The sequence below is a fragment of the Zootoca vivipara genome, chromosome 6 (genome assembly GCF_965207765.1).
Source record: "Zootoca vivipara chromosome 6, rZooViv2.hap1.1, whole genome shotgun sequence".
NCBI lineage: Eukaryota > Metazoa > Chordata > Lepidosauria > Squamata > Lacertidae > Zootoca > Zootoca vivipara.
Genome location: NC_142589.1, coordinates 83569952 through 83590873, shown reverse-complemented (window position 1 = coordinate 83590873; position 20922 = coordinate 83569952). Strand labels below are relative to the sequence as shown.

Here is a 20922-nt window from a genome sequence, read left to right as displayed (position 1 = left end):
GGCATTCAGAACCATGGCTGCCTCCAACTGTGGAGGGCATGGCATAGCCCTCGTGGCTAGTAGGCAACGATAGCCCTCTCCTCCTCCATGAATATGCACAATCTGACATCCAAGTTGGTGGCAACCGCTGCCTCCTGTGGAAGGGAGTTCCAGAGTTAACTAGGCACTGCATGGAGATGCAAGAGGCAGCAGAAGCTGTTTCTTCCACATCACCACACCTTGGATGGGCAACAGGCTCAGGCACCCGTTGTCACGCAAACTGCCTTCCATCCCACATCTTCAAATGTGTGACCTGCCCCCCCCCCTTCTTGGGGTGTGTGTGTTATGTACTGAGCTGAATCATAGAACGATAGGATCCAGAATCAGCAGTCTGATTGGTCCGCAGGAGCCACCCAATCCAACTCCAGGTGGAAGTGAATCCACAACCTGATTGGCCTGCAGGAGCAGCCAATCAGGCGGCTGGCAGAAGTGAATCCGCAACCTGATTGGCCTGCAGGAGCAGCCAATAAGGCTGCTGGCAGAAGTCAATCCACAAACTGATTGGCCCACAGGTGTAGCACTGAAGTAGCCAATCACGCAAAGCCCATTGTGTAAATAATGTATATAAGCAGATGGTTTTGGGAAAAGGGCATTCTTCTTCTCTTCTTCTCCTTGATGACTACGAGCTGAATAAAGAGCATGAAATTCACTCTCTACTCCGAGAATATTTCAGGGGGGCACAGCCCTACCTGCCTCCTCCACCCTCAGAACGTGCCTCCCTGTCTGCCTACCCCCCGCCCCACCCTCTTCCCGACTTACGGCTCGGTCTGCGTCACCAGCTTCCTCGGGGGACAGGTGCGGGGGGCTGCCTGCGGGGGGCTGCAGATGCTCATTCCCTTTGGAGCCGGCTGTCTGGAAAGCAGGAGAGAAGCAGGAGGTGGGGGAGGCATCTCTGCCAGCCCACAGGGACCCCAAAGGCCCAGCTGGGAATGGGGTACAGCCGGGGGGGTCTGGCCTCTGTAGTAGACAACACCAGTGGCAACACGGGCACAATCGGTCTGGGCTGGGGAGGAGCTGAAGGGGCACAGGGTTTTGTAGCCTCCAAGAGACAGGCGCAACGAGGGAACAGGCTCTCTCAGAAGGTAGTGGACGCTTCTTCGTTGGGGTTTTTTAAGGAGAGGTCTGGTGGGATTCTGCAGCTGTGATATGATAGCCATGTTCAAATATATAAAAGGATGTCATATAGAGGAGGGTGAAAGGTTGTTTTCTGCTGCTCCAGAGAAGCGGACACGGAGCAATGGATTCAAACTACAAGAAAGAAGATTCCACCTAAACATTAGGAAGAACTTCCTGACAGTAAGAGCTGTTCAACAGTGGAATTTGCTACCAAGGAGTGTGGTGGAGTCCCCTTCTTTGGAGGTCTTTAAGCAGAGGCTTGACAGCCATATGTCAAGAATGCTTTGATGGTGTTTCCTGCTTGGCACGGGGTTGGACTGGATGGCCCTTGTGGTCTCTTCCAACTCTTCTATGATTCTATGATTCCTGCACTGCAGGTGGTGGGGCTAGATGACCCTTGGGGTGCTCTGCAAACTATGCAGTTCTATTATTGTAAGTAAAGCTGCTGCTTTTACTGCGACAGAGCAACACAGGCCCCAACCACTTCTGGAAGTAAGCACACCTGAGTTACACTTAGGACCACAGAACTGTAGAGTTGGAAGGGACATCCTGCAATGCAGAAATCACAACTTAAACACACGGCTTTGTAAGACACCCATTCCCACCTAGAGATCTGCTGGCAGGAGTCATGGAGGAGCAGGGAACCAGCAAGAGCCCACCAGGGAGGGTGCTGACCTGCAAAACGTCCAGAGAGGCGATTGCCAGGCCCAGAGAACCAGTGGGAGAACCCTGGGCCTGGGAGGACTGAGTTCAAGTCCTAACCCAGTGATGGATCAGTGGCTGGAGTGTCGGACTACGACCTGGGGGACCAGGGTTCAAATCCCCATTGAGCCACGCAGCTCAATGGGTGGCCTTGGGCCGGTCATTGCCTCTTAGCCTATCCTACCTCACGGGGTTGTTGTGGGGATTAAATGAGGAGGGGGAGAACCACGTGTGTCGCCTTGGGATAGAAAGTGGGATAGAAATGCAGCAGAGAGGCAGGCAGGCAGGTAGGTACTGCAGGCAGGCAGGCAGGTAGACTTGGGGCAGGGCCATCAATCCACCTGCTGCCTATCTGGAAAATGGGCACAGGGTTGTGTCCACAGTCCAAGAGCTGCACTGGAAGTGTCATTTGAGGGGGGGGGGTCCACCTGCAGGAGTGCAATTCCCAGGCTTCCTTGAAGAGGGTTTCTGGTGTGGGGCTGACCCAGAATTCAGACGGGGGGGGGCACAGCTTGAGGGTTGGGGCTGCAATAGTGGTGATGGAGGAGGAGGAGCAGGTGCCGAGGTACTTACAGCTGCTTGCTGCCTTGTCCTGAACACGTGGCTCTCTGGAACCTGGCCCTCTGCAGCTGCGGAGGGGGAAATGTTATTATTTTCTTTGTTACCATTTATTATATTTGTATACTGAAGATCGCGGTATGGTTCACAACATAAAAATGCAAAATGATAACACAAAATACATAATAAAACAAACACAAACCAATATAACCCCATTCCCACAACACATTTAAAAGGGTATTGAATGGGGAGAAGAGGGATGTTTTTGCCTGCTGCCTAAAGGTGTATAATGAAGGCGCCAGGTGAACCTCCCTGAGGAGAGCATTCCACAGACGGGGAGCCACTCCAGGGAAGGCCCTGCTCTCGTGTTGCCACCCTCCTGACGTCTTGAGGAGGAGGCATACGAAGGAGGGCCTCAGAAGATGATCTCAGGGTCTGGGTAGGTTCATATGGAAAGAGGCGGTCCTTGAGGTATTGCGGTCCTGAGCCGTTTAAGGCTTCGTAGGTCAAAACCAGCACTCTGAATTCGGCCAGGAAACTAAGCCAGCGCAGTTGGACCAGGATCAGTGTCATATGCTCAAACAGTGTTGTCCCAGTGAGCTGCCGAGCTGCCAAATTCTGTGCCAGCTGAAGTTCAGAAATCACTCTACATATAAAGCATTGCAGTAATCTAACATTGAGGTTACTAGAGCATAGACAACTGTAGTTAGGCTCTCCCTGTCCAGATGGGGGCACAGCTGGGCCACCAGCCGAAGCCGATGGAAGGTACTCTGGGCCACTGAGGCCACCTGAGCCTCAAGCAACAGCAGAGGATCCAGAAGGACCACCAAGCAGTAGCCTGGCTCTTTCTAAGTTTTTATGGAACCTCCAGGTCCAGGGGTAGTCTATCTAGAGCCCTGGGTCCCTAGGGGTATTTGACCGCAGTGAGAACAGGATGCTGGACTAGCCAGGCTCTTCTGTGTTTCATCCCCATTGGCCTCAGCATCTGGGATGGAGAAAGGAAAGCCACCTCTGGAGAGGGAGGCATGGCCCCCTAGGCTTCCACAGACGGGCCCCCTCCTCCTCTCCCACCATTCCTTCTTGCTGCCCTCCTTTCCCTGCCCAAGAAGACTCCAGCCGACACTTGCTCCCTCCATTGGTGAAATCCCGGGCTGCCCTGGAGGGGTGGCATTTCATTCCCACGCCCGGACTCCGAGGACCCACGCCACGCCGTTCCCCAAAAGGTCAAGACGCGATGCCGCACATTCCCAGGCCAGAGGGACAAAGGGGCGCAGCGTCTTGGCCAACCCCTCACGGGCATCGCTAGCATTCCTGGAGCCGTTCCCAAACACCTCCCCCTCCTCGGCGACTGCCCCCTGGAGCTCTAGCTGGCATCTCCCTGGAGAAACCCAAGGCAGCAGGAGCCCCAGGGCCGAAAGCAGACTCTGAGCTTCTCCACACTTCAAATCTCCGTCTCTGGATGCTCTTTCAAGCTGACGCGCAACCAATGGCAATTTGGGTTTCCCACAGACTGACGTTTGCTCCGATTCAGCAGTAAAGAGTGGGTTTCCGCAGGGAAAACTCTGGAGCACGAACAAGAACATTCAGACATGGAGATTTAAAGGGCAGACCTAGGCCTGGAAAGTGCAAAGGATTGTTAAGTGTGAGTAAGCCCCCTGACAGGTCCTCACACTCACAGCCAGAGTATTAAACTGTGTGTGTGTGTGTGTGTGTGTGTCGAAACAAAATAAAAAAATTCCTTCTAGTAGCACCTTAAAAGGTAAAGGGACCCCTGACCATTAGGTCCAGTCGCGACCGACTCTGGGGTTGCGCACTCATCTCGCATTATCGGCCGAGGGAGCCGGCATATAGCTTCCAGGTCATGTGGCCAGCATGACAAAGCCACTTCTGGCAAACCAGAGCAGCACATGGAAACGCCGTTTACCTTCCCGCTGTAGCGGTTCCTATTTATCTACTTGCATTTTGACGTGCTTTCGAACTGCTAGGTTGGCAGGAGCTGGGACCAAGCAACGGGAGCTCACCCCGTCACAGGGATTCGAACCACCGACCTTCTTGATCAGCAAGCCCTAGGCTCAGTGGTTTAACCACAGCGCCACCTGGGTCCCTAGTAGCACCTTAGAGACCAACTAAGTTTGAGCTTTCGTGTGCATGCAAACGTGTGTGTGTGCGTGCACGCGCGCGCTCTGGATTCACACCCCACAATGTGTGCTTCTGGCTAAAGAAGTGGGACTCATAAGCATAAGATAAGAATTTGGGTGGCTTTCAAAGAGAATTAAGACAAATTCATGGAGGAAAAGGCTATGGAGGTAAAGGTAAAAAGGTAAATCCCCTGGACGGTTAAGTCCAGACAAAGGCAACTATGGGGTTGCGGTGCTCATCTTGCTTTCAGGCCGAGGGAGCCAGCGTGACAGCTTTCTGAGTCATGTAGCCAGCATGACCAAACCGCTTCTGGCACAATGGGACATCGTGACAGAAACGAGAGCGCACGGAAATGCCGTTTACCTTCCCGCTGCAACGGTACCTATTGATCTACTTGCACCGGCGTGCTTTCAAAGTACAGTACTAGGTTGGCAGGAGCTGGGAAAGAGCAACGGGAGCTCACCCCATCGTGGGGATTCAAACTACTGACCTTCCGATCAGCAAGCTCAGTGGTTGAGACCATAGCTCCACCCAGGATGGAAATTTCAGGAGGGGAGAGGGCTGCTCTGGTGCTCAGATTCCGCTTGCTGGTTTCCCACACAAACCTAGCTGGCCACTGTGAGAACAGGATGCTGGACTAGATGGGCCACTGGCCTGATCCAGCAGGCTTTTCTTCTGTTCTGATGTTTCCTTCACTTCTTTCCACTCCCTTGATCACTTTGGCGGCCCTTTTCTGAACCTCTTCCAACTCCACAATATCCCTTTTGAGGTGAGCTGACCAGAACTGTTCAGGTGCAAGCAGCAGGTGTTCTGCCTGGGGGCCCCTGGGGCCCCCTCCTTTCCTGCTCTGCTCCCTCCAACCTCTGAATACAAAACGCAGTGGAGAGAGATCTGCTCCCACTCCGAGCCCAAGACAAAGAGGGGCCTGTTCAGGTCTCACTCTCTCTCTCCCACCTCCCTCGGCTGCAGCGTCACCAGCCATGCATCGTGGCGAGAGCGTGGGAGAATGCCAGGCATTCTGTAGGCTCAGCAAAGCCAGAGTTGCGGGCAGCGAGGGGCAGTGGGGAGAGAGAGGCAGGCCAGGCCTGGGCCAGGAATGCTGCAAAGCAGCCAGGAGACAGGGCCCAGTGTCCCAGGGAGCTCTCCTCCCTGCTCTGGAGCCTGAGCCAACCTGCGGGGTCAGACTAGATGATTCTGAAGGTCCCCTGCAGGAATGCAGAAAAGGCTTCATGCAAATGACTGAGGTATTCCAGAAGGCCTACCTCAAAGCCAAAGTGAGGGAAGCCCATTCACACACCTCCTTCAAACCCCACTTGCGGCTATTTCTCAATGGCACTACACTCCTTCCTTCCTTCCTTCCTTCCTTCCTTCCTTCCTTCCTTCCTTCCTTCCTTCCTTCCTTCCTTCCTTCCTTCCTTCCTTCCTTCTGTGCAAAGCTTGAGCCAACCTCTCTGCCATTCCTTCTGTCTCTTCCCCCCACCTCCTTGAGCCCCCCCCCTCTGGCCAGCTTCACACATGCAAGCACAGTTCTGGGCACCATAGTTCAAGAAGGATACTGACAAGCTGGAATGTGTCCAGAAGAGGGCAACCAAAATGGTCAAAGGCCTGGAAACGATGCCTTATGAGGAACGGCTTAGGGAGCTGGGTATGTTTAGCCTAGAGAAGAGAAGGTTAAGGGGTGATATGATAGCCATGTTCAAATATATTAAAGGATGCCATATAGAGGAGGGTGAAAGGTTGTTTTCTGCTGCTCCAGAGAAGCGGACACGGAGCAATGGATTCAAACTACAAGAAAGAAGATTCCACCTAAACATTAGGAAGAACTTCCTGACAGTAAGAGCTGTTCGGCAGTGGAATTTGCAGCCAAGGAGTGTGGTGGAGTCTCCTTCTTTGGAGGTCTTTAAGCAGAGGCTTGACAGCCATCTGTCAGGAATGCTTTGATGGTGTTTCCTGCTTGGCAGGGGGTTGGACTGGATGGCCCTTGTGGTCTCTTCCAACTCTTTGATTCTATGATTCTACATCACTTAACTCCCCAATGCTGGCAGAGGAGCGCAGGAACCAGCAACTAGAGCCAAGCTGTTTCTGTGAACATGAAACCAGAGCAAAGCTTCTCCTACTATGGGCCTTTACCCTTTGCCCCAACCCCACCTCCAAAAAAACAGGGAAGGAAACTGGCTTGTACTTTGGGGCCAATTCACAAGGTGTGGGACAGAGGGACATAAGAACGTTATTATATTTATTCCATTTAAATGCAGACCTTCGTCCGCATAAGCAGAGCCTGCTGGATCAGGCCAATGGCCCGTCTAGTTGAGCATCCCCTGCTAACAGTGGCTGAGCAGTTGCCTGTGGGAAATCTCCTGGGGGAAGAGTTTGACAGAGGGAGGAAAATTTCACTGTCTCCACTTTCTCCGTGCCAGGCATAATTTTATAAACTGCTATCATGCCACTTCTTACTTGACTTTTCTCTAAATTAAAAAGGCCCAAATGCTGCTTCCTTTTCTCATGGGGGAAGACACTCCACCCCCTGGAATGGTTGTGTTAATTTATTCCCCCCCCTCACCCTAAGGTCCCAGGGGTGTCAGCGAAGGCTCAAAGAGTCAGCAGGAGGCCAAGCGAGGGAAGGGGGGGTGCGTGGAGTCAAGGGCCAGCCCCTCCCAAGCACCCCCTTCCTCCTGAGGAGGGGGTGCTTCTGCCATCCACACAGGGAAGGAAACCGCCCTGCCTCTGCCCCCCCCCCCCAGGACGAAGAGAAGCTCCTTCTTGGAATGCACTTCCTCACTCTGTTATTCAGCACATTTCAGAAACAGAAGGAAGAAAATGGGGGCAGGCGGCGGCGGGTGTGTGCGTGTGTCCCGAGAACGCAAAAGGCAAAAACAGCAAGATCCACTTGACAATTGAATGGACTGTTGGAAGGTGGTGGGCTCTCCTTCCTTGGAGGTTTTGAAGCAGAGGTTGGATGGCCATCGGTCAGGGTTTTTTTAGCCATGGCTCCTACATTGCAGGGGGTTGGACTGGATGGCCCTTGGGGGTCCCTTCCAGCAGTTATATGGTTCTATAATTGCAGTAAGCAGGTAGGTAGCCGTGTTGGTCTGATGCAGTTGAAATATAAATATTATATATATATATATATATATATATATATATATATATATATATATATATATAAGTCCAGTAGCACCTTAGAGATGCTTTCATGCATGCACACAAAAGCTTATACCAAGAATAAACTTAGTTGGTCTCTAAGGTGCTACTGGACAATTTAGTTAGTTAGTTAGTTAGTTAGTTAGTTAGTTAGTTAGTTAGTTAGTTATATTTCAGGCATCCCCAAACTGCAGCCCTCCAGATGTTTTGGCCTACAACTCCCATGATCCTTAGCTAACAGGACTAGTGGTCAGGGATGATGGGAACTGTAGTCCAAAACATCTGGAGGGCCGAAGTTTGGGGATGCCTGTTATATTTCAACTGCAGTAAGCAAAGTTGCACAGAGAATGGTGGGTGGAGGAAGGAAGATATTGATGGGGCAAAAGAGAAGGAGAGAGACCTTTTTTTGGGGGGGGAGAGCTGGGAACCTAGGTCAGGGAACAGCACAGCCCTCACTGCAGGGAGGTGATCATCCAGAAGGGGGAAATGGGGCAGGCATCACTTTGCCCCTCCATCACAAGTGTGGCGTAGTGGTTAGAGCATTGGACTAGGACCCAGAAGAGAGCAGAGTTCAAATCCCACCCACCCCATGGCCATGAAGTTCCCTGTGTGTGCCCTTGGGGCTAATCAGTCAGCATAGCCTACATTGTAGGGTTGCAGCGGGATACAGTGAGAAGGGGGAAGAACTCTGTCCAGGCTATTTTGAGCTCCTTGGAGGAAAGGATAGGATCTAAGTGCAACGAAGAAACAAACAAGGCCCCTACACTGCTCACAGGCATCCCATGTGACTCTCCCCCATTGTCCCCCTGTCATCCCTTGGGGGGGGGGGCAAGGACTGCCCCTCTTTTCTAACTCATGCTGTCAAGCACCACCTGCACCGCACTGATGCCTTCATTCTAATAAATATCATTGATCTAACTTTTATTGATAGTGAAGAAGGCACTCTGCACATCCTCAGAGGAGCTGTATTTCTAAACGGAGCACATGCCCTGAAAGTGCCATGCTTAAGTTTTAAACAATGGGCAGCTGCAGGTTGAAGAATGTCTGCCCTTCCCTTCTCCGGACCACGGGGCAGGCCAGGAGAAGGATTCTGGAGACAGCTGGGAAGCAAAGAGCCTCAGTCAGGAGAAGCAGCGTTAGCCAAACCATGGTGAAGTGAGGGAGCACAGGCCCTTTCACCTTGTGAACCAGCAATGCCCGATTTCCTAATCTAGCAGCAGAAAAAACTGCTGGAGTAACAGGTAAACCAGAGGCCCCAACCTCAGCTGTCCCGCGAACCAAAGAAGAGCCTGCTGGATCAGGCCAGTGGTCCACCAAGTCCAGCATCCTGTTCTCACAGGGGGCAGTCAGATGCCTCTTGGAAATGCACAAGCAGGATCCGAGCAACTTGGAAATGCAGAAGCAGGATCCGAGCAACTTGGAAAGCAGGATCTGAGCAACTTGGAAATGCACAAGCAGGATCCTGCAGTTCCCAGCGAATGTCAGAAACTCAGATATATGAGCTAGGCGCCAAATGGCTTCATGGACCAAGGTTGCAGTCACCAAAATTGAATGTCTAGTTGCCATTTGGGGATAAGACGGCTCTCAAGTCTTACTTTTCAAATGATGGAGTGAGTGATTCTCAGTTAAAGAAGAAGAAGAGTTTGGATTTGATATCCCGCTTTATCACTACCCGAAGGAGTCTCAAAGCGGCTAACAATCTCCTTTCCCTTCCTCCCCCACAACAAACACTCTGTGAGGTGAGTGGGGCTGAGAGACTTCAGAGAAGTGCGACTAGCCCAAGGTCACCCAGCAGCTGCATGTGGAGGAGCAGGGAAGCGAACCCGGTTCCCCAGATTACGAGTCTACCACTCTTAACCACTACACCACACTGGCTCTCATCCGGCTAGTTCATATGACAACCTTGAGCTCAGTTCAGAATGCTGAGAACTTCAAAGAAGAAAAGTCCCTTGATCCAGGGGTAGTCTGCATGTATATTGGACGATTCCGTCCTTTTTCTTAATGGGGACACAGACCATTCACGACGTGAGAATATTCTTCCCAACTGTGAGCAGGGCAGCGGGAGAAGACAAGCAACAATAATTCACTACAACATCGTTCATTGCTCCTGCTCAGGCTGCTAGAAAAAGCATTTTGGTGCTTGAAATTCATTCTGATTGTGCAGATAAAATATAACGGATAGCATTCTACAGGATGGGGTATTAGTGTGTGAAAACAGTCCAGATCCAATGATCCCCAGATGGTGATGATGTCAGGTGCCATCCTGACAGCGCCCAGGCATCTTCACTTGGTCACAAGTGGCCGATAGCCAGGTGCAAATTGTGCCTGGCCTCTGACTAATTTCAAACACTGTTCCCAGCAACTGAAATTCAGCAGCATTGCCTCTTCCAACTGTGGAGGGCAGAGCACAGCCCTTGTGAGCTCCATCCTCTTTTAAAGCCATCCAAGCTGGTGGCCACCACCGCCTCCTGTGGCAGTGAGTTCCATAGTTTGACTAGGCACTGTGTGAAGAAGGACTTTATTTTCTCTCTCCTGAATCTGTCCAGCGTCCAGCTTCCAATTCTGGGCCTGGATGAGAATTTGGGGCCCTGGTCTGGATGGCCCATTCTCGCCAGCTCCAGGCAAAGCTCCTCCTTCCTGGGAGAGAACAGGTGGCCCTCTATTTCGCAAGGTAAGCGTGTCGCTATGGTTGCCCTAACTTTGGGGCAGGGAAACACAGATCCCGCCTGAAACCCGAGGCTGTCAGTAATCCTTGAGTTCTAGTTACAGGTAGGTAGCCGTGTTGGTCTGAGTCGAAGCAAAATAAAAAAAATTTAAGGTGCTACTGAAGGAATTTTTTAGTAATCCCTGAGAAATCAGTTTGATAGGAGGAGGCAAAATATAGTTTTGTTCCTTGGCTGCAAGTGACGCACTTTCAGGCGCCATTCCAAGGCTGTATTCCTGGAAAGCCCCTCTGAAGCCCCTCCCATGGGTCAGCGTTGGGGGTGGGAAGGCAGATAACATCTCCACCAAAGGATTTCCTGCAGCAATCCTGCTTCAGCAGCCAGACCTCAACCAGGCACCCTGCAAACGCCACAAGGGGGGGGGGCTGAACTACAGTACTCAGCAGCCACACCCTCACGGAAACTACAATTCCCAGGACTCTGCAGGCCAAGCCATGAAAGTTCAAGGCTGCTTCCAAGGCCCAAGCAAGAGAGTGTTTCTGCCTAGGAGTTAATCGTGGGAATTGGAACCTGCCTTGCCTGAAAGGTACAATCTAAAGAGTTCAGGAACGTAAGGACATAAGATCTGCCTCCTGGATCAGGCCAAGGGCCCAGAAGGGAGGCTCAAAGGGGGTGTGTGGGTGTGGGTGTGTGTTCAGGTTTCCCAGTCAAGCCAGTAACAGCACTGCTACCGCAACATGCACATTGCCAAAGAAGATGGCAAGTGAAAAAATCAGCAGAAGCTCCCCTGATCAAGTTTGCAGATGACACCAAATTGGGAGGGGTGGCTAATACCCCAGAGGACAGGATCACACTTCAAAATGACCTTAACAGATTAGACAACTGGGCCAAAGCAAACAAGATGAATTTTAACAAGGAGAAATGTAAAGTACTACACTTGGGCAAAAAAAATGAAAGGCACAAATACAAGATGGGTGACACCTGGCTTGAGAGCAGTACATGTGAAAAGGATCTAGGAGTCTTGGTAGACCACAAACTTGACATGAGTCAACAGTGTGATGCAGCAGCTAAAAAAACCAATGCAATTCTGGGCTGCATCAATAGGAGTATAGCATCTAGATCAAGGGAAGTTATAGTACCACTGTATTCTGCTCCGGTCAGACCTCACCTGGAGTACTGTGTCCAGTTCTGGGCACCACAGTTCAAGGAGGATACTGACAAGCTGGAACGTGTCCAGAAGAGGGCAACCAAAATGGTCAAAGGCCTGGAAACGATGCCTTATGAGGAACGGCTTAGGGATGTATGTTTAGCCTGGAGAAGAGAAGGTTAAGGGGTGATATGATAGCCATGTTCAAATATATAAAAGGATGTCATATAGAGGAGGGAGAAAGATTGTTTTCTGCTGCTCCAGAGAAGCGGACATGGAGCAATGGATTCAAGCTACAAGAAAGAAGATTCCACCTCAACATTAGGAAGAACTTCCTGACAGTAAGAGCTGTTCGGCAGTGGAATTTGCTACCAAGGAGTGTGGTGGAGTCTCCTTCTTTGGAGGTCTTTAAGCAGAGGCTTGACAGGCATATGTCAAGAATGCTTTGATGGTGTTTCCTGCTTGGCAGGGGGTTGGACTGGATGGCCCTTGTGGTCTCTTCCAACTCTATGATTCTATGATTCTATGAACCTCCCACACAGACCCCAGATCCTTGTTAAGGAGAACGGGCCACTTACACTCCACGTTATCCCCTTCTTGTCTCAGCACCCCTTTTCTCAAGCCCTTCGCTCAAGTCTCCTCCATCTGTCCTGCTGGCTGATCCCCATTTCTTCTTCTGCTGCTGCTGCTCCTTCAACTGCCTCTGGGCTCCCAGACCCTTTGGGATCTCTTCCAAGGTTACAAAAGAACATTTTCTCAGATTGGATCCAATCCAATCATGATTTCTTAGAGCCATCCTTAGGATCCCCCCCCCCTTCTGTAGCGGGGGCAGTCATGAGATTAGAGGTTGGTTGGCAAGCATTCCGGTATGTGGCCTTGAAGGCAAAACTCTGGCTATGGCTCAAGCTATGCTTCAACCAGGTGGGCATGGCCCCCTTGATATTGAGGGATGATTTCCAATCATGGTGGGAAAAGGAGATCATAAATGAAGTGCAGGCCTGCGGATTGTCACATCTTTTCCTGGAGTCTATGACATTTAGTCAAGCCAGAGCTGTGGTCTCTCAAAGACTGAGTGACATTCCTAGACAAGAGGACATCCCTTGTGAAACCTGGGATGTTCTTGGGGGATCAGATATTTCAGATTACACCAGCCCCTGATCTTGCGGAAATCCACTGTGTGGAATACCGTAGACTCCTCACAGCTGCTAGGTTAAATGTCCTGGAATCAGAGGTTTTGTTGGGAAGGTACAGGGGAGTCCCATATGCCCAGAGAACTTGTCATTGTGCCCTGGGAGTGGTTGAGTCAACTGAACATATTATTTTGATCTGCCCATTCTATGCAGATCTTGGACAAAAACTCATAGCTCCACACCTAGGCCAAATTAGCCCTGCAGCCAGAGAAAGACAGGTTTTGTTTTTGCTGAACAAGTTTACTGGAACAACAGCCTCCTTGGTGGCCAAATTTCTTTTTCTGGCCCTTAAGCGTCGTAAAGTCAAAATTGACAGCATTGGCATGGGTCTAAATGTATAGCCTACTTCTTATTGTCGGTTTAAGTTCCTTTAGATGTTTTACTTTTTGTATGGATAAATGTTTATTTCTGACTGAAGGTCGAATAAAATCTGATTGATTTATAAAAAAAGAACACCAGAAGAACCTGCTGGATCAGGCCAAAGGGGCCCCTCTAGTCCAGCATCCTGTTCTCACCCTCAAAGGGTTTCAAATACAACAGGTTTCCAGCAAGTGAGATTCAGAAGCATCGCTGTCTCTGACCATCCTGGCTAGGAGTCATCGATAGCCCTCTTCTCTATTAATCCTGCAGCCCAGCATGCAGCTCTCATGAGAAGGACAGCTCGCTGGATCTGGCCAAAGGCCCGCTCAGATAATAAGATCAAAAGAGCCTGCTTGGATCCTGCCTGCACTTGGATCCTGCTTGCAGGTTCCCCGCAGGGCCTGATCCAGAGGCGGATTTAGGGGGCATAGAGTCATGGGGGTACTGCAACTATTATTTAGGATAGAGAGCGAAAGGTGGGCAGGGAACACCGAATTTTGTTGCTGCACAGGGCACTGCTGAAATTTGAGACTCCACGGTCCACCACAACTTCTGTTCTTATGGACCTCGGGGTGCTTCGGGGTCCATGTGGAGCTGCCAGAGGAACAAGCGGCTTCCCTGACAGGAAGTGACGCTTCTCTGCAGCTCCCGTCCAGAGCTCAGCGGTTGCCCAAACAGCAAACGAAGCCAGGAGAGTCAGCGAAGGGGAAAACAAGGCCGCCACAGTTGCCGTCCCTTTGGCTCCAGAGCTCCTGATCCAATTAAGGCAGGAAAGAGCCGCTTGCTCTTCTGGTGGCAGCCTTTAATTGGGAGCAGCTCTCCAGTTCCAGGAGGAGCTGCCGCTGCTTGGAACAAGGCCGGGCCCCTGGCCCACATGGGCCGCATCCTGCTGAGCTCAGGGGCAGGAAGGAGTGCTGGAGAGAGAAAGCTATAATCATCATCACCAGGGCTGCTAGACGGACTGCCCCAGCCTGCAATGGTCTCTGGCCAACAATGCAGGGAAGGAAAACGATGCCAGCGCTTTCACTCTCTCCTCCGCCCTCAGTTTGGGGGGGGGGGCTGAAACAGCCAAGACCTGAGACTGTCCCTCCTCTGCCTCTGGAAGCTCTCCTCTCAGGGGGCCGGGTAGCCTGCTTGGGGCCACCCTCACGGCTGTGACACAGATACCCCAGAGCTGCTTGTTAAGGTTTTGGGCCTGGGGAATGCAATGTCAAGTGTGCCTCTGAGCATGTGTACAGAGTGCCTTTCCCCCAGCCCCACTGCCAGCCAAAAGGACACCCACATCTACATTGGCTCCCAGTACATTTCCGAGCACAATTCAAAGTGTTGGTGCTGACCTTTAAAGCCCTAAATGGCCTCGGTCCAGTATACCTGAAGGAGCGTCTCCACCCCCATCGTTCTGCCCGGACACTGAGGTCCAGCACCGAGGGCCTTCTGGCGGTTCCCTCGTTGCGAGAAGCCAAGTTGCAGGGAACTAGGCAGAGGGCCTTCTCGGTGGTGGCGCCTGCCCTGTGGAACGCCCTCCCAACAGATGTCAAAGAGGAAAACAACTACCAGACTTTTAGAAGACATCTGAAGGCAGCCTTGTTCAGGGAGGCTTTTAATGTTTAATAGATTACTGTGTTTTATTTTTCTGTTGGAAGCCGCCCAGAGTGGCTGGGGAAACCCAGCCAGATGGGCGGGGTATAAATAATAAATTATTATTATTATTATAATCCAAGGTCGGCCATGGCTTGCAGGAAGGGCAGAGCCCCCAAACCTCGCTTTTCAGCAGCTGTTTGATGCCACGCCCCAGAAAGGAGTCATTGGCAAAGTGCTCTAAACATAAAATTAAAAGTCTCCCTGCCAGGGAGAGTTTTCTGCTGCTGCAGCAGCAACATTGGCAGCCTCTGAGCCAGAGCTCTTGGCTGAAGGGCAGCCAGAGGAACGGCTGGCTTGTCATCTGCCCTGCAGCCTCACCCGTTGCTGGCCCATCATGGAGGAAGAGGGCTGAATGTGGCCTTCCCCTTAGGGCATCTGGTTGGCCACTGGGAGAACAGTGCTGGGCGAATTTTGCCCCCCTTGGGCCTGATCCAGCCGCCGGGCTCTTCTTGTGCTCTTATGGAACCTCCAGCTCCAGAGGCAGTCTATTTAGATTCCCAGGTTCTTAGTGTTTGGTCACTGTGAGAACAGGATGGACTGCATGGACCACTGGCCTCATCCAGGTGTTCCTCATGAGCTCAGGCCAGCTGACCTGGATGCCAGTTACCCCCCACTTTATCCTCACAACAACCCGATGAGGTAGGCTAAAGAGAGAGGGAGAGAAATGGGCCTGAAGGGTGAGGTGAATGGCTGAGGAAAGATTTGAACTCTGATCTTGCCAGCCAGAGCCCACCACTCTAACCATTAGTGCCAAAGTCCTCACTTCCCCTCCCCCCAGGCGCAGCCAGATGCCCCCCCCAAGGCACACAGGGACACTGAGAAGGTCTGAAGGCCAAGAAAGGGGGGGGGGTTCTTGATCCAGGCTTCCTGTCCTGCTAGCTGAGGAAATGAACAGCGTTTCCTTTGAGTCAGGGCTCTGCTGAGGCCTTGCCAGGAACGCAGGAAGTCAGAAACGAAAAGAAGGTGTGCAGGCAGCGTCCCACCTCGGCCTGACTGACCCCAACCAGAAGCTTCTTCTTCTTCTTCTTCTTTGGCAATCCATCGTAGTCGAGTAAGATTGTCTTCCATAAACACGGCCTTAACAGTGAGTCCGTGACTGTGGAGGCCAATTCTGGATCCACACGTCCTTCCACGGTGGGGACATAGGTTTCCAGGTGGGAGTTGATCACGGTGTGGATTTGCCAAGCGTGCCTTCCTCTTAGCACGTTTCTCCCTTGTGTCCTGAGTTCAAGTGTCTTCCAAGCCCATGACACCTTTGGTAAAGGCTGTTCTCCAACTGGAGTGCTGCTTGTAGGCACCAGAGTTTCTCAGTTGTTGGTGTTTATACTACTTTTTTTTTAGATTTGCCTTGAGAGAGAATTTAAACCTCTTTTGTTCGGAATGGAGAAGTTGCTTTGGAGGACGATAATCAGGCATCTGAACCACATGACCAGTCCAACGAAGTTAATGTTGAAGAATTATTGCTTTGATACTGGTCATTTTTGCTTCTTCCATTATACTGGTATTAGTTCACCTGTATTGCCCAGTGATGTGTAGACTTTTTCAGAGACACCGTTGATGGAATATTTTGAGGAGTTGGAGATGGCGTTTGTAAGTGGTCCATGTTTCAGAAGCGTACAGTAAGGCTGGTAGCACAATAGCTTTGTAAAGAAGCATTTTGGTTTCCCTGCGAATGTCCCGGTCCTCAAACACTCTGCACTTCAGTCGGGAGAAAGCTGCACTCGCAGAGCTCAGGCGATGCTGGATTTGGCATCAATGTTGGCCCTTGTGGATAACTGCCCAGGTAGGAGAAGTGATCAACACTTTCCAACGTTACAGCACTGAATTGGATTTGTGGCACTGCAGAGGGGTTGTTTGTACTTGTTGGTGCAGCACTTTGGTTTTGGGGGTGTTGAGCAATAGACCAAAGGTTTTCGTAAGCTTCTGTGAAGATATTTAGGATGGTTTGGAGGTCATCCTCTGAGCATGCACACACTACGTTGTCCTCAGCATACTGAAGCTCTATGACAGACGTTACAGTAACCTTACTCTTTGCTTTCAGCCTGCTCAGATTGAAGAGCTTTCTATCGTTTGATATATGACAGGGGTAGGCAAGCCTTCTCAATCCGGCCCGCAGACAGTCCGGGACTCAGCGTGTTTTTACATGAGTAGAATGTGTCCTTTTATTTAAAATGCATCTCTGGGTTATTTGTGGGGCCTGCCTGGTGTTTTTACATGAGTAGAATGTGTCCTTTTATTTAAAACGCATCTCTGAGTTATTTGTGGGGCTTAGGAATTCGTTCATTCTTTTCTTCAAAATATAGTCTGCCCACCACATGGTCTGAGGGACGGTGGACCAGCCCACGGCTGAAAAAGGTTGCTGACCCCTGATATATTATTTCTACCCCAGTGGGGAGTTTCCCTTCAACAATGTGTAGGATCATGGCAATGAAAATAATAAATAGGCTTGGGCCGATAATACATCCCTGTTTAACACCTGATCCCACTGTGAATGGTTCACTTTGAGAGCCATTGTTATCTGCAATTTTTGCTGTCATACTATCACGGAGGAGCCGATGGATGTTCACAAATTTATCTGGGCAGCCAATTTTCAGGAGGACAGTCCGCAGGGCATTACAATTTACAGTGTCGACACCAACATAGCACCAACACAGCCACCCTGGGGTCCAGGGACAGGAAGACTCGAGGGTGGTCCATTTTCAGGCTCTTCAGACTGGGCAGGGGGCACAATTTGGGCTTTGGGGATCCACTAACCTGGCACAAAAGGTGCACCTTTAGAATTCTGAGTCCAGGGATATGGATCTGAATGGAGCCTACAATCCTTGCACACAAAAAATCCCAGGGACAGAATCACCCGGAAGGCTGCAGGAAGCAGCAACCTCAAATGGCCACAAATTCACACAACCCCCACACCCCAACAAACTTTGAATCTAATGTGTTTGCATTTGAGAGCGAGGCATCTGGACCCAGGACCATCTGGGTTCACACATGGCTTCCGTACTGAATCAGCTTCGACCACCCTGATGGAGGACCTGTGTTGCGAAAGGGGCAGGGAGATGGAGGCCAACTCAGTGGGGTGGGTATTGGAGGGGCCATATTGCAGCACTTCTGTCTCTCTCCCCAGGGTCGTAACCAGAGAGTAGCAATAGGTGAGGGGTCCTCGGCCCCCTGGCACCTGTGCCTTGGGGGTATTATCCTCTCCGAAATCCAGCATCTGTGAGTGCAGTTTTCTCCTGACTGAAGCGCAGAGTGTTTGAGGACTGGGACATTTGCAGGGAAACCAAAATGCTTGTTTACAAAGCTATTATACTACCAACCTTACTGTATGCTTGTGAAACATGGAGCACTTATAAATGCCATCTCCAGCTCCTCAAAAGATTCCATCAACAGGGTCTCCGAAAAATTCTACACGTCACTTGGGAAGACAGGCGAACTAATACCAGTGTACTGGAAGAAGCAAAGATCACTAGTGTTGAAGCAATGATTCTTCAACATCAGATTCGTTGGACTGGTCATGTTGTGCGGATGCCTGATGATTGTCTTCCAAAGCAACTACTCTATTCCAAACTTAAAAATGGTAAGCATAATGCTGGTGGTCAACAAAAGAGGTTTAAAGACTGTCTCAAGGCAAATCTTAAAAAATGTAGTATAAACACTGAAAACTGGGAAACACTGGCCTATGAGTGCTCCAATTGGAGAACAGCCTTTACCAAAGGTGTCATGGACTTTGAAGACGTTCGAACTCAGGACGCAAGGGAAAAATGTGCTAAGAGGAAGGCACGCTTGGCAAATCCACACCGTGCTCAACTCCCACCCGGAAACCAAGGTCTCCACTGTGGAAGGACGTGTGGATCCAGAATTGGCCTCTACAGTCACTTACAGACTCATTATTAAAACCATGTTTATGGAAGACAATCTTACTTGGCTACAAGGGATCGCCAAAGAAGAAGAAGAAAGAATCTCAAGGCTAGATTACTGCAATGCACTCTATGTGGGGCTGCCCTGGGGACTGGTTCAGAAGCTCCCGGTGCAGAATGCTGCAGCCAGATTGCTGACAGGAGCCTCTGTGCAAGGACATTGTTAAAACAGCTGCACTGGCTCCCCATCTCCTACTGAGCCAAGTTCAAAGTCTTCCTATTAAGTTACGAAGCACTGAACAATTTAGGCCTAGGATACCTTAGGGACCAATCCTGGCTCCATCACTGAGATCATCTGCAGGAGCGTCATTGGTCATTCCTGAGTTGGTGAGGAGCATCTGACAATGAAAAACTGAGCCTTTCAGCCCAATCCTGTGGAACACTCTGCCACTAGACAAAGTGTCACTAAACTAGGCACTCTGCCACTAAACATTTCTATCTCACCAGGTTTATGCAGGCAAACAGGAACACAGTTTTCCACAATAGCTAGCTGATCTCTGATTACAACATGTTTATATGGTTTTCTGTACAAATGGTTGTAAATTGCTCTGATTTCTTTTTAGGAGTTTTTATTAAAAAAAACACACCAAAACACTAAATGAGCTTCAATAGAGCCAGGCTTCAAATGGGGGTGAAAATACCCCCAAACCCCTCTCCACTCTATCCTGTCAAGGGAAGAGCAGAGAGCACCCCAATTATGGGGAGGATCAGACCAGGCCAAGAAATTCCCTCCAAACTGCCCTGCCCCATCACAGGACAAGCTCCCCACTGCCGGAAGGACCCTGTTTGGACTATACTAGCCAGGCAGCCAAACTACCTCCCAATCGGGCAGGCCAAGCCGCGGCGCCCTTATCTCTGACCGGCCCTTGCTGGGGGGGCTTTGAGGGGCTCTGTCCTCTTGCCCAAGGAGAGCAGCTGCTGCTTTAGAGAAGACCCCCACCCCCCAGATCGCTGGGCATACAAGAAGGCACTGCCTGAAAACCAATCCTGTGCAAGACTAGCGTGTGGGGGGACGGGACACGGAGCACTGCCCCCCAAGAGGTGACAGACCTATTGCTCCGAGGCTGCTAAGTCCCGGTCTGGGGGGGGGGTGTCCCTGCAGGCTGCAGTTTGGGATGATTTAGTGAGGGGGGAGCGGAATAAGAGGGGGTTAGAAAGGGGCAAAGCAGGCGCAACACCCAGGATGCCCCCACCAAGAAAGTGGCTTCCGAGGGGGTGGGATGTTAGGAACAGCAGGTCCCCCATCGCAGCTCCCATCCCGGCCGCCCTGGGCGGCCAGCCAGGCTCCTGGGGCTGCCGGTTCGAATCCCGAGCCGGGACTGAGCCTGGAGGAAGCAGGGGCTCCCGGGTGCCCGCTTGGCGAAGAGGCATCCCCAAGAGAGCGACGGCGCGGCTGCCGCTGCTGCTGCTTACCCGGTCCGGCTCCCGCTCCCGCTCCCGCTCCGGCGCTGCGCTCGCTTGGGCCGGTCTGGGCGGGCGCGGCCGGGGCGCGGGGCCCGGGCGCTGCCGGGCAGCAGGAAGGGGGCGGCTCCGGCCGGCCCTCCAGCCCGTGGGCGCCCAGCTGGGCCGGTGCCGGGCGGGAGGAGGGTCAAGGCAGTCCCGGCCCCGCCCGGGGAGGGGCCGCCGCCGCGCAGGAAGCCGCCCCCAAGAGCGCGGCCAGGCGGAGGGGCAGCCGCGGCGCTCTGCACGCGCTCAGAGGATCGGAGGCTGCAGAGGCAAGAAAGAGGCAGCCTGCAAAAGGAACGACGGGCCGGGTCCCGGTCACTCTTTGAAGGCGTTTTGCCCCCACCCACATTATCAATTGAAAAATATGAAGAGGGGCGCGCGACGCCTCCTAGCCTAGCGCCCCTCCCCCCGAGTGGGCTACTTACTTCTCAGGCTTGGAAGGTCCTGACTCCCCGCACTTCTCATTTGCCCGTCTCCACGTGCGGTCGAGGGGTGCCAGAGAGCCCGCACCACAGCGGGGGTCACTGGGCTTGATGCCAATCCCCTTCCAACAGTCCCTTGGGGCTTGGCTCTGCCGGAGAGCGAGCCCTGCAGCAGGATCCCATCCCCTCGCCCCTAAGGATGCCCCGACCCCGACCCCTCCTGCGCCCTCTCCCCCACAGGTATCTTCCCAAGCTCTGGGAGCAGAAGGGGGTTGGTCCCCCATTTCCGCCTGGTGACTGGAAAGAAAACCGGGAGGTGCCTTATGCCATGCCAGATAATAACACCCATCACTGACTGGCAGCAGCTGTCCAGAAGATCATGCTGGGGTGGGAGGGAGATCTCTCCAGCCAGCCCCACCTGGATGCTGCCCTCCGGAAACT

The 20922-nt window shown here is 51.8% G+C and overlaps 1 protein-coding gene across 2 annotated transcripts in view; it reads right to left on the bottom strand.

The window, feature by feature from the left end:
• PRX (periaxin) overlaps positions 1-20922 on the bottom strand; it is a 31730-nt gene extending 10808 nt beyond the window's left edge. The window contains exons 1-3 of one of the 2 annotated variants that reach the window (XM_088671248.1): positions 20485-20922; positions 2431-2486; positions 799-891 (exon numbers count right to left, since the gene is read on the bottom strand). In XM_088671248.1, the coding sequence (XP_088527374.1) occupies positions 799-891; positions 2431-2486; positions 20485-20524 (189 nt within the window). In that variant the 5' untranslated portion in view covers positions 20525-20922. Of the gene's footprint in view, positions 1-798; positions 892-2430; positions 2487-20026; positions 20166-20484 lie in introns of those variants that run through there. The other variant, XM_060275439.2, reaches the window with a different exon arrangement.